Genomic DNA, 19349 nt, shown 5'->3' with positions numbered 1-19349 from the left:
GAGAGACTGTGTCTTGAACACATGACTGGACCCATGTCTTCCAGATCCAAAACCATCACACTACCCACTGAAGATACTGTTTTGTTTTACTGGAAGAATAAGAGTTTGGACCTGGCAAAAGAGGATATTATATCATATTACTATTTTATTGTTTTATTATATAATTTAGATTACATTTACAAATAAAGAAATATAATCTAGTATTTTGGAGCATATTTGGCTGTTGAAGACTACATCTAAAGAAAAAAAACCACACTAATCTCTCTCATATACGATATATATGTCTCTATATATGTGTTGTATATACACACACACACACACACACACACACACACACACACACCTGTAAATCTGCTTGGTCCACTAAAAACTGCTTGTGAAATCTGTGTGTCTCTGTACGCCTTTTAGAGTATAAGCAAAATATTGGAACATACTGTAATTACACTGGCATCTACAAGAGCTGTCAAATATTTTGATGCCAATAATGTATTACTCTCTCACAGGAAGGTACTAAGAAATAGCCATATAAAAATAACATAAGGTACATTTTTATAATTCTAATTCTTCTCAAAATATTAAAATGCGTTGCTTAAAAATAGCTTCTGCTTTTTTATATATAAAAAATCCAGTTTGCTAATCAATAAAGAAAGAAACAGAAAACTTACCTTTGGCTCTTGCTTTCTCAAATGGCACAGAATTACTCTGAATGCAGAGCCTGTGGTATTTGACCCTAACCAATGGCAGTGGGGTGCCTGGTTTGTGGGAGGGTGGTACAGGAAGCTCTAATCCTGAGAAAATTATTGGTGCTTAAACACCTTCATATCACAATTTCTGAAAGAAATCTAAGTGCAAAAAGCTAATGATGTAACTGGGTGCAATTTGTTTTTGCAGAAAGAGGATTTTAAAACCCATTACTGCACCAGCTAATACATCATTCAGCATTTCCAAGAATAAACAGAAAGCTCTGAACACTTGAGCCTGTGTTTTTTAAGCCTAGTAGTAAAAAAAGGAACAACTAAACACATTGTTATATAGTTTCTGTTAGTATTAATACAATTATTTATTATTTTATTATGCCAAATGAACATTTAGTGTGCAAAGTGTGTTTCAGGAAATATTTACATCCATCCTCTTAACAAGAAACTTGAGAAATACGATAATATTTTCACTAGACATTTGAGCAACTGAAGCTAAGAGGAAATGACATGCTCAAGGCCGTCCAAAGAGCTCAGGGCTCAATCGTTTGACCCAATTATCCCCAAATTAAAACATTGCAATAACTTCAGTCTAATCACCAGAAGGATTTTCCTCTTCGCTAATTATGATTATAAATGAAACCCAGTGCAGTGCATTCCACACAATGCATATTTTAATCCCAAAAACTGCAACTGGAAATCATTTGGTAGGGTTTCACATGTTTTACCACATTTTAGCTCCTATTGTCTCTTTGCAAGATGCTTTTCACAGTGAAACACATGCCTGCCATACTCAGAAATTGCTCTGGATTGACCAACACTGATGCATGAGAAGATGCCAAGCAAGCGGTGTTCATTTTGCAGCCCTTGGTAGCTAGCTGACGTTCCCCGGAGTATTCGACATAAATTTACACATATCTTTCTTCTTTAATCTTTAATCCAGCTAGTGTAGAATGCAGCTGCTAAACTGGTAAGCGTGGCAGCCCTATGGAGCCATCTGACATCAGGCTTGAAAGCACACAGTGACCGTCAGTGTGGGCCCAATTCAAGGTGTTAGTACTAACATATAAGACCCTACATGGCTTGGACCCAGTACCTAAAGGTGTCTTTCCCAGTATTATCCATCTTGGATCCTAGAATCAGTAGGTGAGGGCTTGTTGGTACTGTTACCACACGGAGCTGCCTGTTTAACAATGATCTGTGACAGGGCCTTGTCAGGGGTGGTTCCCCATTTGCAGACTGCCTTTCTAAGTGAGGAGTATCTCTCATTACTGATTTGCAGGATAATTTTTTATTTAAAATATTCCAATTGACCCTGCCATTTGATGGCTGAAAGACATCCAGGTAACCCTGAGATTGCTGATGGGAGTATATTTTTAACTTTTTTAATAGAATGTTCATAAACTATTTTTAGGTTTTTTTGTAATGTTTTCTTAGTGCTTGGTATGCTGCCCTGGGCTCCTTCAGGAGGATGGGCAGAATATAAAGTAAATAGCAGTGACAACTGCTGCCAGCTTTGTCAGGTTTTGTACTGCATGTAGAACACAGCACCTGCTAGTCTGGTCATCTTTTGGCATCTTTTCCTACACGTCAGTCAGCAAAGTGCCTTAGTGAAGGCATGGAGAGGAACTGAAAATGTTTGTCCACAAAGTTTGTTCCTCAGTGATCCTGGGGGCACAGACTTTCTTCCGAGTAACAGTGACTTTGGTGACATGTTGGTGAAAGGGGCCCACACCATAATGCTGGCAGTCCTTCCGGGTGCAGTAACTTCAGCAACTGGGCTTCTCCACAGCCACTTCTCCTCAGCAGGAACTGTGGCACTTTTGCAATGACGGCCATTGCTCTCTCAAGGCACAGCCTTCTCAATGCCACATCCACCCACACCCTGGGTATGAGATAGGTCTCCTACTTCCCTACTAATAGACTAAATAACTAACAAGCTCTCTCAGTTGCCCTGTGATGTTTAGATAAAGGGGGATATAGAAAACAAATAAACAAATGGGGCCCCCTTCTTCCCCCACCCTCTTAACCTAGATGGGGCTGTCATTTCTTAAACGGGTCACAGATTGTATTGGAGAAATACAATTCATTTAACCAAATAGTAGCAAACAGAAGTGTTCAGGGTAAACAAAAGAAAATACACAAGTGCGCCCCATATAAAGAGAAGGCCTTGTAGTATAGTTTAAAAAAAACAAAAAACAGTAATGAATTCTAGCTGAGGCCTAGTTAAGCCTGAACTCTGCAAGATATTTCCTCATCTCTGAAAGGCCTGCTTGCTAAGTAATTATTTTGAGATCTCCCTTTTCTCTCTCCAAAGTACTGTATACTGTTTGTCAACATTGATGCGGCCTTGTCCTTGTGCGAATCCCAAACTAATTCCTCCCCACAACTCAGGCTGTAAAGCATCAAGGTATATTTCCAATGGCTTGATGTAGGTGAACTGTAGGTGACCTCAGACTACTTAAATCACTTTGCAGTTTGAACAAAGGGAGCTTGCACTGAATATTTACTGGATGCTAGTGGGCATTTATGTCTTTTTTAAATCTTTCCCCCTTGCAATCTCATCTCACTAGCTCCCTCAGTCTTAGTTACTTCTCTTTCCTCACACCCAACTCTAGCTCTAACCCTGATAATTCTCCCCTCAGAGTGTATATAACTCCTCCTTTGCAGGGGTGCCATTTCAGGGTGGGAAGAAGAGGGCTTATCTTGCAAGGAAAGGAAACAGGTTGCTCCAAACTAGTTTTCTTCAGGAAAGCAGAAAGACAATTGTAATAAATGGGCTTCAGGTTGATAAATGGCTTGAGTGCAGCACAATAAGCAGAATCACCTGGATTCTACCAGCTGAAGCAGTAACTGTGGTGACAAAGCTATAACCGGGTATTTTATTAATTGTATTTGAAGTTCTGAAACATTTATATACATGTGGTGTGGTGCAACTTCCCAAACTTATCCTACATTTAAATATCCAGGAGATAGTGAGCTGCATTGACATTTAATTTCACTACTCAAAGGAATGGCTGCCACATGCACACAAATACACAAATCTTCCTGCAGTGGCTTCACTATTTCATATGTTAATCTTAATTCATCTAGAGTAAGGACTTGTTGACATTATTAATGTTGTTGTTGCTTCTTGCATTTTGCAGAGTATAATGGACAAAATAATCCCAACTAAAGCAATGAATTATTACATGCTTGATGCCAATAGATGACCATGTGGAAGCAATCATTAGGTGGTGCAATTTAAAGTTGTTTCCATGTGGCATCTACAATGAACAGGTTTATCTTCCTTCACAGATGTAAGGAATTAGATTAAAAGAGAGTGTTGGGCTGTGCTCATGACTTGGTTGCCAGAGGAACTAGGGAACACAGCCCAAAGAGATTGTCTTCACAGCTGCCATATATAAGCAGTCAAAGATTAATAACTGTTCGAATCTAAAGAGCTACAGTAGGTGAGGTTCAAAAGAATTAGTTACTTTTTATTTCGCAAGTAGTTATAATTCTGACAACAGCATTAGTAACTATTCCAATGTCTACAGTTTTTCTATTGGTATGTTCCGAAGCTACACTCAACCAACTTCCAAGTCCTAACTGCCTTGTTTCCCTAAACCAGGCCTAGTTGAATGGATTTATCTGGAAACTGGGTTCTGAAAAAGAAAATGCAGTTTCACAAAAGATACCCAATACAGCAGATCTAAAAGGACATTCATTACAGGTAAGAATGTCTACTTCTTGTATTCAAACCTCTTCTTCATTGTAATAGTACTGATAGTGCACCATTGATATGCATGGCACTCACTGTACAGGTCCCTGTCCCACACAGTTTACAATCTAAATTTTAACAAAGGGGAAGAAAAGTGAGATAAACGTGCCTCTAACAGGGAAAGAATATATGCTAATGCATTTTTCACATCCTGGGACTTAGCTTATATATGGAATAAGTACTAAACAATCCCTTAGATACATATCCTTTAGATATGCCACTTCACTATAATTATATGAAAACAGTGTCTTTTAAAAACTAATAATATGGTTGCCTTTTTAGTAGATTGATGATGCTTTCTTGTGTTCAAATGCTTCACTTTGGATGATTTGGAATGAGAAAATCTGTTGCTGTGCTCCATTTTGTTTTGTTTTTACAACCCCAGTATGTTTCAGATTATTGAACTGTAGCGTGTGTGTGTGTGTGTGTGTGTATCTATCTATGAATGTGTATATTTTTGTAGCTTCAAGAAAACCAACATTGGGAATAATTGCCTAAATTTAAATGAGTCTATCATGACTTGAAATAAACAGTTTTAGTAGACCAGTTCAAATTCTGCATTTGTTAGGTACTGCAATATTTGGGAAAAATAGCGAGGGTAATTTATGTTGTCCTCTCCCCTCCCCCCACAAAAAAAATATATTAGAGGGCTTGGGATATGAATCTGATTCCAGGCTCTGGAATCTGATGGAATCTGATTTGGAATCTGATTCCAAAGACCTAATGTCACTCTGTTTTCCCAAAATCTGCCATATGAAAATATTTACCATCTGTTCCCAGTTGTTAGTATCAGTTGTACTTATTGACTATTGTTTGCTTTTGACTCTCATGGACAACATCTCCAAACTGGATGACAAAAAATAGTGGGGAGAGGGGATAGCACAAATTAAAATGGCATGTTCTCCATTCACAACCAGTGCCTCATTAAACTATGTGTAATGAAACACTGATGTCATGACAGTCCGGTTCTGCAGTTTGTGAGTCCAAAGACTGAAAATATTTTGAAAGGGCAAAAACTAAGAATTCTGTTTAAGAATTTTTCTCATTATAAGCTAGTACAAATGCTGGACTACAACACACAGTAGATTTTTCCATCTCTTTATCCAACAACTAGTGATGGCTGGGAGTGGGAGGAACAAAATATCTCGTGTTAGTTCAGTGCATGCTTCTTGGACACGTGGAATACTGCTGTGGTCTGCTGTGTCAACCTCTCCTGCACAGTTGAAGCCCACCATAATTGAGGATGAAAGAAATGGAGGTGGGGGGTGGAGGTTGAGAGCCAGCCAAATCCATGATAGGTTGGCTATTGTAGATATGCTGGTACTAGGTAGGGAAAAGACTGTAATTCAGAACTCAAAATAAAAGTAAATGAAGTGTTACTTGTGGAGTTGCATACCATTAGACTACAGCTTCAAAATGAAGTTGTTTGTTTGTATCGTTTGGTACTATTAGTTGAAGTCCTAAACATGCTTACAGTAGGCTTTACTTCCTAATAAGCATCATATGATTCTGCAGTTCTGGAATCAGCTGTCTCAACACTTTTAATAGACTTTACTGGTTAAATTAATACTAAATATACATTAATTATATCTCATATGCCACTGAATAAAGATGCATAATATATGACGTAGGTTTTTCCTTTAGCTGTTACTTTTTCTCCTTCAGCCATGAAATATGAGACTCTTTGTTATATAAAACATAGCTCTTGCAAACTTTTCCTTTAGACTTGCCAGTGATAGATGATTTAATTCTTTCCAGCTACACAGTTGGTTGAGTAGAAATTTCTTGCATGTGGTACGTAAAAAGGACAGATGGGTATGATCCTAGAGATGTGTGTCCCTTTTTACAACTGCTATGAATATTTTTAATACAAGTTCAAGGGATGCATTAATTACGTGAAGTTGTACCTTGTGATGTGCCATTTGTAATTTACTTTGTTAGACATTCATTTATACTTGAGTTGTAGTTCTTTTGCACCTTTGAATGACCATTTCTCATCAACAGATTCTTTAGACACAGCTGTTATTGTTTAAAAAAGTTGCAAAACTGATAAACCTTGCTGTGCTCCATCCTCAATTCTTTTCTGTTGGACTTTCAAGAATACCATGGAGTTCACATAGACAATACTGCAACCCCCCCCCCAAAAAAAACACCCCAGGAACTGTCGGTGTTGCCTTGAATTGGTCTTATGCATTATAGTTTCCATTTCTTGCATACAGTCATATTGCAAACATTTTCTATATTTCTGACACAGATTCTTAATAGTGCTTATCAGCATATTTTATATATGGGCAATTCCAAACAGATGGGAATATTGGTTTACTGTGGCAACTTAAAGGCAGACTAACTAAGACTTTCATAGGCAACAGCATGGTATAAGTTCGCCGATTGGAAAACCTTTTGCTTTTATGTATTCTCTTATTCCCCTCCCCAACACAAAAAGCTTGGGCTTGGATCATTATGTATATCTGCACTTATCTTATTATCTAGTGCAGGATTGACTTTGGGCGGCAAGGTCATCAGTTGCTTCTGTTATAGCCCTATAATCTTGGACAGGATGATGATTGGCTTCTCAGAGTAGGGCTAGGAAACATGTAAAATTTGCAATTGGAGCGAAAGGAACATGGTCACGTGTTCAAAACTAAATATATGACAAAAACTAATTAGTGAGTCACATTTCTTTATTAACATCATCATCATCATGTAAAGTTGTTTGACTAAAAATAAATTACTATGGCTACTGTGGCTCTAGTTATGTATAATTTAGCATGCAAATCTACTTTTTCGGAAGGTAAAGATAACATTCACCAAGTAGAGATGAACAAATTTGTCAATTTCAGCTCCCCTTTCTCATTTTTCCAATTTTAAGTTCAGTTTGCTCCATTTCTATGCCAGTTTACATTTGGTTAAATAAAGCCTGCACAAATAGTACAAGTAAGAAAGTACTGTGTAAACATCACTGCTGGTGGAAAGCCATGCTCCATGCATATGGAGCTTCTGAACTGTACGATTTTACATGTTCATTTTTGTAAAGAGAGATATTTGGCCCCATTTTAACAAAATGAAGCAGTGTTGCGGCTGTTAATGTATTCAATATATCACTTTCCGTGAATGAAGAGGGTGGGAAAGAGATTTCTGCTACTTATTTTTATCATTAAACATGCTATCTGGCATCTACAGCAATGCTCTTTTTTAAAAAAAAGATAACAAAATAAGCAATTATATATTCTACTTTTGCTTAATATGTGAAATGTACTACACCTGAATCTGCAGGCCAATATGTATAGAGTGTAGAAGAAGAATGCCAAAACTTTTATGGAACCCACAGCTAGATAATACATTTGAGTAGCAAAAGCATCGTCTTAATAGAGTGACATTTAAAATAATTGGGACAGGTTGGCTGTACCAAGAGAATATTTTTGAGAAAGAAAAAGAAGTGATGAAACACTAACAATTAAAAATCAAACTCCATGGGGGGACAGTATAATTGATCGAAAAACACCTGGAAGTTCTAACAAGTTTAATGCCAGCAAAACCTGTTTACTAACGCAATAATGGTAACACTAAGCTGTCCTTAAATAACAACAGCATGAAGAAGTCGGAAGCATAACATGAGGTCAAATGGAATTGGAGGTTTGATTTCATTGCCATCCAGGCGCAGATAGCGGAGTCGTGGTAAGTTCCTCTCATAGACATGATCCCCTGGGATAGGAACTGGACATATTTGGGTTCCATTAATACCTAAAACAAAAAAACAAAACAAAACAAGAGCATAAGAAAAGTGGTTGGGAGTCATTGTCTTCCCTCCCCACAAAAAACTCACCAAGTAAATATTTTAAATATGATCCTGTAAGATTAGGACTTGTTGGGAAGCCAGAGGAATCACAGTTTCCTTCTATTTTTTTATCATGGAAGATGAGAAAGGTAACAGAGCAAATTAAAAGTGGCTGCTGCTCAGCAGTCACCAGGTGATGAGGCTGCATGTTCCCTCTTAAAACTTGGCAGTATCTTCTTCACTCCTTGTGAGGAGTGGTGTCTAGTAATTTTGATTTGCCTGGGATTTGAATTTTCTAGCGTGATTGTTCTTTGAACTAGAAGCTCTTAGTGTTTCCCATCTGTAAAATGGGTAAATTGTTTTTGGAAGCAATGCCTAATTCTGTCGTGCTATCATGCATGTGTGTGATAATGTGACTCGATGTGTGATTTGTGGTTAGGCTCAGCAGCTTATGGTATGCACTAATTGTTTCTGTTTTATTCTTGTGATGCAATTGCAGTCTGGTTTGCATTAAGTTGATCTTTGTTGGCCCGGTATCATGCTTGGATGGTTTGCTTAATGGTAAGGGATCTGCCAGCACACAAAATATCTGTGTACCTTAGGTCAGGGATGGGGACCATTCTTCTGTTAACATGTATATTCCTTCTGCGGCAATCTATTGTGAATTATAAATCATTATTGTGTGAATCCATCCCTTTGGCTGTTCCCCCAGCTCAATCCTCCTCCTCCTCCTCTGCCTGTGGGCTTCCATAGCCACATGAAGTTAAGCTATGGGCCACAGAGTCTGCAATATTGTCTTAGGTGAGCAGAGCATTCTGTGCGCTCCACCCCCCCTCCAGTTAATAAGATCCATTTACATTTTACTTTGGATCTCTAACCATGTGCTAGAATTTGTTTTGTGGGAGCTGACCCTATGTTCCTTGTACTTGATCCTCATCCCATTATATGTGATCACAAATATGAATGCTGAATGCCAAAAGTCCAGAAGTGAATGCTTCCATTTTCGAACACGCCTTGGAAGTCGAATGGCTTCCGAGGCGCATTTCTCAAGTTTCCCCATTGAATTTGCTGACAGACCTTTGGTCCTCGGTTTTCAAACATTTTGGAAGTCAAGCGGACCTCCGGAATGGATTATGTTCAAAAACTGAGGTTGGACAAAATAGGGCTTAGTCACTAGCCAATGGAATTTACAGTTTAGATCAAATGTACAGAACTTGTATTTCTGAAATACAATAGGTTCTCATTAAACCAAAACTGGTCTGGTTTCTTCTTGCTTCTAATACCTATACACTTTTGGACTTGTGAATGCATGTGTGTGTGCATGGGCATGTGTGCACAGCACTGCAACATTTGTGCTATAAACGGGAGGAGTGTGGGGGAGGGGTATTTCTGTGGAAAAACTTCTGTCTGAGATTGCTGATATGCACTTACTGTCGATCCTGTTGTTGTCAAGATAAAGGTGCTCGAGGTGAACATTGATAGATGGGATTTTGGTGAGTTCATTGTAAGATAGCTGAAGGTCAAGAAGAGATGAAATGTTAAATATTTTGGATGGTAGACCTTTATCGGTTAACTTATTGTTGTTCAGTCGAAGGAAAATCAGTTTGAGCGTTGCATCAAAATAATTTTCTGGTATTGCTTCAATGGAGTTATTGTCCAAAAACAGCTGTATTACATTAGCTGGAGGGGTTGGTGGCATTTTTGTAAGTGAATTTTGAGCGATGTTGAGTAGCATGAGGCTGTTAAGTCCTTGGAAGGTGTCACTTGAGAGAGTACTGTCCAACAGTTTGTTTTGATGTAGATCTAGCGCAGTGAGGTTTTCCATATTGTTGAAGACCCCTGCGGGGATTGTAGTGATTTTGTTTCTTGCCAAACGCAGCTGCTCTAAACTCAATGGCAATGGAGCAGGTACTTCTTCTAACTCATTATTCTCAAGAAATAAGTAGAGCAGATTTTTCAAGTTGCCGAATACACCCTTTTCAATTCCATTGCTGGTAATTTTGTTGTTGTTCAGATTTATCCATTTTAGTTGTGTGGCATTCACAAAAGATTTCCCTGTAACTGTTTCAATGAGATTGTTTTGGAGGTAGAGATACCAGATTCTTGCTGGGATGGCTGGAATTTCTTTAAGTTCCTTGCTATCACAGTATAAGGCATTTGGGAAACTAGGAGGGCAGAAGCATTCTTGTGGACACTCAAAGCTGTAGAAGGACCAGTCATATGTATCAGGCTGATCATACATTGGCCTGATATTACGAGTCCACACGGTATTGGTCAAGAAGACTACCAATAGTCTGGAATACAATTGTACATTCATAGTTAACCTTGGAGAAAAGGGGAAAATAGTTATAAGAAAGTATACATCTCCACAGTATCTTTTTCTGAAAGCAACAATGTGCATTCCTTTATAAGGGTGAAATGCTGTCTTGCATGGTGTCACAACTTTTTTCAAGAGAAAAAAGAAGGGTCGTATCTTAAATTCAGGGGGAACTACAAGCTATGACTCTAAGTATAGTATGTTTCAATCTGGATTTCATTCCTTTTCCAGATACGGTAAGTGTGCACACATTCAGTTCATGTTTAAAAGAAGCTAAAGACAGAGCTTGCTTCTCTTACTGAATTTCAGTAACATTTAAAAACTTGCCTTTTTCCAAACTAGGGAGAATATTTCATGTGCAAAAATCACCCAAAACAGAGGTGGCATACAGTAACTGACATAATTGCCGTTATTGACTGCTATCCAGTCCTAGTTTGGTCCTCCATGAAGAAACTCACATCTTCTTTTGTACTCCTAGATGAGAAGGCATATGGATCTGATTTTCTAGGCCTGGTTCTCATCACACACAAGAAAAAGATCAAAGAATATTTTAACAGCTGCTTGCTGGGTATGTTCCCTAGAAGTCTAGAGAGCTGTGTTTGAAAATCTACTCCTCTTCTTCAGTCGTTCCCCTGTGCCCCAAATTATTGGCTTTCCTCTTTAAAATGTAAATTACTTAGGAAACAAATTCTCCCTAGAACTTCACTTTTATTGCTTGGCCACATATTCAGATTTCTTTGTCGAGTTCTTTTTTTAAATTGTTCACATTAAAACTAACATTTTCCATAGCTATACATTAAAAAAACCTAACATGCAAGCCAAGTTACTACAATGCAGTAGTAATTATACAGCAACAATGCATCCCAAATTTTTATGTCTGTCTTGGTTTTCTAAAAGTAAGTATATATAACATTTCAAAAGAAAGAAAGAAAATAAGCTGGATACACTGGTGCAGAAAGGTTGGGGGGGGTTTTGGAGGAGGTTTTTTTTTGGGGGGGGAGTATTAAAGAAAAATCATAAGTCATAAGCATCACTGAATCAAAGGGAAAACCAATGCCTTACATGGGTTTTGGTTGTTGTTTTTTAAAGGCTGCTTCTCTAAAGTCCAACAGCTGAAAAGAGCTAACAGGCTTTGAAACTGCTGTCCACAAAATAGCAGAATACTGCCTGAAGTAATAAAATAGAAAGAAGAGCAAGTGAGAGAAACTAAATTATTTCCAGAGAAAGTCATACTGGATTTAGCACAATGTCTCTGACATCTTTCTTTTACAAGAAATATATACCAACATTGTTATAATGAGTAACTGAAATATTTTACCTTGTACAGGTTAGGTGATGATTTCTGGTGGCTGTTGGAAATCATTTAAGTACAAAAGTCTTTGTTTCCTTTTAACATTATTTGTAGTCTGAGCTCTTGTAAATTTGTAGCATAAAACCCTAAATATGCAGCAGTAATCCCCAGACACATTACCCAAGACACCTAACATTCTGTTGTTTCTAATTTGACAATGCTTGAGAATCTAGCTTACCTCAGCTTTCTTGGATTCTCTTCTGTTCTTCCTATTGGTCACTGCGGTTAGACTGTAAGAGGTTGACTCAGGCAACACGCAGTGTTTTATGAATACAGCCTAATATATACGCATCAATGACTACAATTGTTAACCCTTAAAATAGCTATGCACCTCAGCACCTTCATGCTAAAGTACAGGAAATCCTGGCTTTCACATCAAACAGTTGCAGCCCTTAAGGTCATTCTCAGAGATGTTAAACTCAAGTTTTAAAAGAGTGAATAGACTGGGCAAAAGGAATCATTACTACATATATAATAAAATGTTAATAAATCATTTTCATCTTAATTAGGGAACAAAGCATTAAAACTGTGCCATCTGTTCCTGCGGAAACCTTTTATTTGATTATGATCAAAAACAGATGCAGGAATGTTTTTAAAGATATGATTCTTGATTAGGAAAAGTAAGTAAGATTATTTGCTAAGAAATTCTTTGATACTCTTAGAATAGTTTGATATAATTTGATGCTTATTCTGCATATGTTATTTTTGAATAACTTTCCAGAAATGGAACTGACTTTCTGCCACCTGATCTAATTTTTATGCTAATTAGTTTTAAGCATAAAGAGTTTTGCAGTGAGAAGCATATGTATCCCACATGATACTAAAAATAATAATAAAACAAAACATAAAGTGGTCTCCAGATTTGAAGAATCTGTTTGCTTTGAAATTGGCTGATGCAACTACTAAAGTGGGGTAGGAGGTAGTCTGATGTGCAACAACTTGCCTGTAGTGTTCTGTTGGGGCACAAGGCACAAATATCAATAGCACTAGCATGGTACTCACCCAACCTCTACCTGCCACTTGCAAGGGTGCATGTTTCTCTCTACTGTTGGTCAATAACCACAGGCAGATTTTAAGACAAAAACATTACCAATCTAACAACCTGACTACTTGTCATTTGCAAAACAATTTTTTTAAAGAAACTGTGATTGAAATATTGACAGCAAAATGTGTTTCTGCTTAATTAGTAGGACTTGGGGTGGAATTCAGTGTTGGGCTAGTACAAGTGTTCTGCCTGTACACGCCTAGCAGCTTGCTACCCTTCTCTACCCACTGCATGTTATTCTGGGGGTTCTCTTAATCCCACGCACCCCCAACCCAATTTTGATAGTGGGGCGGGGAGGGCCCTGGGGAGGAAACATTCTTGCTTAGGGTTTTTAGTGCTGGGGCATGTTGGGTCAATCCCTCCATTGGTATCTAAGTGCTCCTGTAATGCAAAACAGTTTTAGTTCTAACTCTGTGGCGTTTTGGTTTAATAAAACATATAATTACAATGTTTTATAGCATTGAGTTCTTCATTCCTCAAAATAGTAGTGATAAAGGAAGAAAGCCAATGACAGGTGTCATAGAAACACTTTCAATGTGATCCATGGAAAGTGTGCTTAATTCTACAATCAGGAACATGCTTACTTGAATTCTGTACCTACTGTGTGATTTAATTTCCCAGGTGAGGGTGTTGGGACTTGATTGTTCCCATTAGAACTTGTAGAATGTTTGTGCATCTTTAAACGGACAAGTTCCATGGATTCTAGTGGGGTTAAACTATGCCTAATCTGTCTTGTATTCAGTAATCTTTCTCGTATTCAATTTAATCAGAGAATCATAGAATTGTAGAGTTGAAAGGGGATCCTAAGGGTCCTCTACTCCAACCCCCTGCAATGCAGAAATCTAGACTAAAGCACCCATGACAGAATGCCATCCAACCTTTACTTAGGGTCTCCGGAACCTTGATCATCTTGCTCACCCTCCTCTGCACAGGTTCCAGCTTGTCAATATCCTTCTTAAATTGTGGCTCCCAGAACTGGACACAGTACTTCAGGTGTGGCCTGACCAAAGCAGAGTAGAGTGGTGCTATTATTTCCCTTGATCTGGACACTATACTTTATGCATTAGAATAGTATTAGGGGGTGTGGTTTTTTTGCTGCTGCATCATACTGTTGACTAATGTTGAACTTTTTAAAAAAATCAAACCCAAAATGTGATCATAATATGGTGCCTTGCATGCACTGTATAGAGAAGCATTCATATTTGCACCAAGGAATTGTGCAAGCTTTTGCAAGGATGCAGAGTAAGAGCCAGAATAAATGTGACATTAGGAACACAGGAAGTGCCATATATCTGTTGGCCCATCTATCTCAGTATTGCCTACACTGATTGGCAGGGGTAAAGAGAGTTTAAGACAAGAATCTTCCCCAGCCCTATGTGGAGATGCCACAAATTGAACCGGGGGCTTTCTACATGCAAAGCCATGATCTTTTCCACTGACCTGCAACCACTTCCTAAAATGCATATTTGAATTTAACATGCACTACTTCTTCATTTTAAATGCAAATAGCTGCTAGGTGGTAGTGTGTGATCACTGTCAAAATTGTAGCATGTATGGAGGGATTTTTTTAACCCTTTCTTGTTTTGGTCTTGAATAAAATAGCTACTCTGAAGCTTTTATTGCGGTGGCATGAAATTCCCCATAAGTGCTTAAAGGGACTTTCCTCCTAATAGAAATACGGTTTCGGAATAGTGATCTTTCTCATAGCTGCAGCAGGGGAGGAAACAGTTAAATTCTCACTTCACACATGCTGTGATGCATCCTCTCAACAATGGGTTCTGTTTGCGTTTTTAAAATTTGCACATAAATGCAAATACACTTTTAATGTTATGTCTGGTTTGACCTCTATTGGTTCATTTAACACAGGTTTGTCAATTGTCTATTTTACATACCCTCATCTTTATTAATAAGGAACACTCTAGTTTGAGCCTCTGGGCATATTCTTGAGGGAGGATGCAGCGTTGCAGTCTAAGTGTGAAGTCACAATGGAAAAAACTATGGAAGTTTGCAGAATATGTACAGACACCTAAGATGTTATGTATTGTGATAGCTACACATTCCGGACAAATATACATTCATTTAGTGCTATATAAACATTTCTAATAAGCAGACTATTGTTAACAAATGACCGCTCCCCACATCAAATGGGAGTGCCTTCTATGTGATCATGTGCAGCCCCCCGGATCCCAGTGCGACTCCTGGTAGTTCGAGCTGGCTTCATCCTCCCCAGGCTGGATACCTGGAGGTCTCTGCCTACCTCAGCCAATCTAGATTAGGGTCATCATGTAAGGGGGAAAAAAACCTTTTTCTGTAGAAATATGGGATGCCTTAGTAACATATGTATCAGAAACTGACTGCGACATGCACATTTTTTTGTGTTGTTAGATTAGAAAAACTAAATAAAAGCATTTATTAGAAGGAAGCAGCAGAGCAGAATGTTCCAAGGACAACCAATCAATATGCCCAAACTTCTACAAAAGAACTCGGTCAAGGAAAGAATTGGAGGTGAATGCTCCCACTTCAGATGTATTTGGAGCACATCCAAACAAGTTTAATCTGAAGTGGTCTGAACCAAAGCAGCTGGAACTGCTTTGGAGATTTGGAAAGGTTTTCATTTTTAGGGTCCTTCCTCAGGTTGATACTTTGATGTAGCTCCCACATTTGACTCGGTGTTATCCATAAAGTGAAAATGCGAGGTAGAGTGGGTGGGGTGTAATTCTGTGACAGACAGCTTTATTTTCCAACCAGGGAATGACTTTACCAGGGCTATTTTTTTCGCTTCCTGTCACAGTGCTTTTGGAAGGATGTAAACGACCATGATAAAATACTCTTCTTTGCTCTTTGTGACTGGCAGCAGCAGTGCACAGGGTGTTTGTGGCTCCCGGAACTGTTTTGAGAACCATGACTTACAAAAAATAAGACATTTTAGTGCCTCTTTTGCCATTAGTATCACATTAAACACCATTAAGCATAGTATTTTATTTTTAGTACATCTGCTTTGCTAGAGAAAAAGTAGCTTAAGTAACTTTTCCTTACACTGAATTAGGTCTCACTCAGTAGGTGATTTTCCTGCCATCCTATTTGAGATTTGCTTAAAAAACCTACAACCTAGAGATGCCAGGATTCAACCAGGGACCTTTGCATGCCAAACATGTGCTCTACCATTGAGCTACAACTCCTCTACTACCAATTTGAAGGGTAACATCAACAGGCAGGAATGAAAAATAAATTAGAAACACAGTTGTATAGAAACTTTAGCTATTGTTTTATCAATTTGGCTGTGATATTGACCAGCTTTCTGGGGAAAAAATTATTCATTGTTATTCTAAATGAAATACCAAATCTGGTTTGAATTTGTGCTTTTATGGGTTTGTCTAGTACTTGTATCTAGCAGATGGATTATTTAGAGGAAAATGAAGCCACAAGGCTCTTTTACAGAGTCTGGGACTTGAGAGTTCTAAAAAAATGTATCCATCATACACTAGAAACAGAGGCAGCGGGTATTAAAAGTGTGGATTCTACATCATCATCATCATCATCATCACTTAATTATTAAAAATATCTCTAAGCAGGGTACAAAAACCCGAAGCAACAACAGACAGCTTAAACAAAATATTACAAAAATACAATTACCTATAAAATGTACATCCACAAAAGTCTCACAACAAGGAGTTCATGGAAACAGCAAATATCACCCTAGTATCTCACTCTACTTGTTTTTTATGGGCAGGCCTAAGGTAGATGGTACTTCCTGAGGCTGCCAACAGCTGTGTCCCACTCAGCTGCATTCTCCACACTCTGTTCCAGGTACAGAAGATTTATTGAGTTTCCCAGGGGGTCCTAAGGATGAAGAAAGGCTCTCCCTTCATGCACAGCTCTTTCTTCACCCTCTGTTTCTCCTCCTCCTCCTCCAGATCCCATTGAAGCAGTTAAAGCACCATAACTTATTTGTGTCCACCATCCTTAAGCTCTTCCTACCTCTTCTACCAGAAGTCTGCCAACAGAAGTTCCACACATTTAGCCACAACTGCTAAATGATTCAGAGGGAGTACACTTCTGGATGCAACATACAAGTGACAAAGAGGCATCTTTGAAGGCAGGTCCATTAGGGTGAATGAGGCACTGCCCCACCAGGCTCAAGCAGCCCCCATCCTGCTGTATTTGGAGCCCAGAAGGAATTTGTCTTCAAACAGATTGGCTCCCTTTGCAGGTTTGGCCTTCCTGATAGCAATAGTCACAACTTTGGCAGAGGGAATTCTAGTCTAACAGCAGGTGGGGGGTGAAGTGGTGTGTCACCCCAACCTCAAAAAAGGCGTGTTAGAGAGGTCTAGATCAGGCCTAGGCAAACTCAGCCCTCCAGATGTTTTGGGACGACAACTTCCATGATCCCTAGCTAACAGGACCAGTGGTCAGGGATGATGGGAATTGTAGTCCCAAAACACCTGGAGAGCCGAGTTTGCCTAGGCCTGGTCTAGATGGAAGTCTATCCAAAAGCCAAGGCATTTGGCTGATGGTCCATAGAGCTGCCTTCAGCAGCCTGGGAGGGCCATCTGTGTAGGTCTGCCTCTTGTGGATAGCCCATTAATCCTAGGCTCGACCCTGTCATGCCTCAGCCCTACACCAGGAGGCTGAGAGGGATATACACCCAATGCTTAAGTCAAATCCCACCTCCATCTGGAATTGATAAAATTGTGACCAGTTTTACAATACCAGAGTGTTTTCTTGTCCAGTTTGTTCACTTTCCTTAATGCCTTGATCCCTGGGGAGGGTTCGCTGTGCATGGGTCTGCAATAATATTGTTATTAGTGGAATTTGCATCCTACCTTTTTTCTGGTGTTTGAGCTTCAGAGACTTGCCAGCAATCACTTAGTTGGATTGGATTTATGGCTGAACTTAATTTTTTTATCACCCTTCATCCTAAAATTACAGGACAGTTCACAGCATAAAAGTACAAAATGAGAACATAAAATACATAAACAAAAACAAACCAATAATCCCCCCCTTTCACCACCACCCCAATTTAAAAGGTCATAGAATGTTAATCAGCCAAAGGCCTGTTTATAGAGAAACATTTTTGCCTGGCACTTAAAGAAATGTAATGAAGGTGCCAGGCAAGTCTCTCTGAGGAGAGCATTCCACAAATGGAGCCACTGCAGAAAAGGCCCACTCTCATGTTGCCTCCCCCCGGACCTCTCATGGATGAGGCTCATGAACAAGGGTCTCAGATGATGAATGCAGGGTCCAGGTCGGTTTATATGGGAAGAGGCCGTCCCTGAGGTATTGCAGTCTTGGATTGGAAGCTGTACCTATCAACAAATATCCTGCATCTAATAACCTGTGACATCACACACACACACACACATTTTCCTCATATGATGTGTCTGTTGGATTTTGTTTCATATTTGAAACATCACTAGTGACACCAGTCTGGTATTTTATAATTCTGAGTTGCCTTGTTTGTTGCACCTGCTCCAGGAAGGAGCACTCTGCTCTGTACTAACTGGAGGCTGCAGCAGTCAGCTCTGTGGCAGCCGAGTTCGGTTTCTAATTGATGTTTCATAATGAGTCTGTGTATAACACCAGTAATTTTGACAATCTGCTATAGTCATTCATTATTGTACACAAAAAGAACATGTTAACTTGGCTGCTGTTAATACATTTCCAGCTTTATTTAGCATGATCTATAATGGTCATTTTAAACATATTCTTGCTGTTTCTTTACCATAGTGATTCCATAATGTTTTTGTGATTCTATGCAAGTGCTTAAGAATTATGTTTCTTTTGGCTGTATAATTTAACCAGTCTGGTATATCAATCTTGACATAAATCTGTTTCATAATTTGCACAAGGACCTGGGTGCATTGTTCATTGATCCTGATTAAATTATAAAGTAGATAACCAAATGTCTGCAAGTGTCTCTGTAATTTCTATTCATTTAGCAGAAATACCTATGTCAATTGGCAATCTAGACAAATAGTAGAATATATGGTTGTCTGAATCATAGAATCGTAAAGTTGGAAGGGACCAAAACCAAAACCCATACAATGCAGGAATCGCATCGAAAGAATGCTTAATATATAATTTTGTGAAATTGATGTCTCTGTTTGGCACACAGAAATTTCAGTGAGCACTGGATAACCAGGGGTAAGAAAACTGTGCCCCTCCATTGGTTACTAGACTTCAGCTCCCACCACCCGTGACCACTGGCCATGTTTCCTGGGGCGTTGGAGTTGCATGGGAGTTGGAGTCCAACAACATGTGAAGGGCCACAGGTTCCCTAACCCTGCTCTGATGTTAGAAGCATCAAGGGCAGGAAAGCTGCACTCAGTACCACACATTTATATATTTGGTCTCAGCTCTATGTCTCCTTTGGATACTATGCTCCCTGAGTACTTGAAGGACC

The 19349-nt window shown here is 38.9% G+C and overlaps 2 protein-coding genes and 1 long non-coding RNA gene across 6 annotated transcripts in view; 1 reads left to right on the top strand and 2 right to left on the bottom strand.

The window, feature by feature from the left end:
• EPYC (epiphycan) overlaps positions 1-4057 on the bottom strand; it is a 30753-nt gene extending 26696 nt beyond the window's left edge. The window contains exon 1 of one of the 3 annotated variants that reach the window (XM_083463036.1): positions 4039-4057. The gene's annotated coding sequence lies outside the window, so the exon portion shown is untranslated. Of the gene's footprint in view, positions 1-665; positions 935-1609; positions 3309-4038 lie in introns of those variants that run through there. The other 2 variants (XM_083463038.1, XM_083463035.1) reach the window with 2 other exon arrangements.
• Positions 2485-19349, top strand: part of LOC310687661 — a 224711-nt gene continuing 207846 nt past the window's right edge. The window contains exons 1-2 of the long non-coding RNA XR_014516521.1: positions 2485-2584; positions 4309-4410. This is a non-coding gene — a long non-coding RNA (uncharacterized lncRNA). The remainder of the gene's footprint in view (positions 2585-4308; positions 4411-19349) is intronic.
• Positions 7743-12253, bottom strand: KERA (keratocan). Of its 2 annotated transcripts, none has more exons than XM_083463030.1 (3): positions 12080-12253; positions 9665-10557; positions 7743-8199 (listed from the first exon to the last, which is right to left on the bottom strand). In XM_083463030.1, the coding sequence occupies exons 2-3, from the start codon at positions 10548-10550 to the stop codon at positions 8033-8035; spliced, it is 1053 nt and encodes a 350-aa protein (XP_083319156.1). In that variant the 5' UTR covers positions 10551-10557; positions 12080-12253; the 3' UTR covers positions 7743-8032. The 2 variants fall into 2 exon arrangements, with proteins under 2 accessions (XP_083319156.1, XP_083319157.1); XM_083463031.1 differs by lacking the exon at positions 12080-12253 and adding an exon at positions 11869-12043.

The sequence above is a fragment of the Podarcis liolepis genome (assembly GCF_965112155.1).
Source record: "Podarcis liolepis genome assembly, chromosome: 10".
Taxonomy (NCBI): domain Eukaryota; kingdom Metazoa; phylum Chordata; class Lepidosauria; order Squamata; family Lacertidae; genus Podarcis; species Podarcis liolepis.
This window is presented reverse-complemented; position numbering and strand designations above follow the sequence as displayed.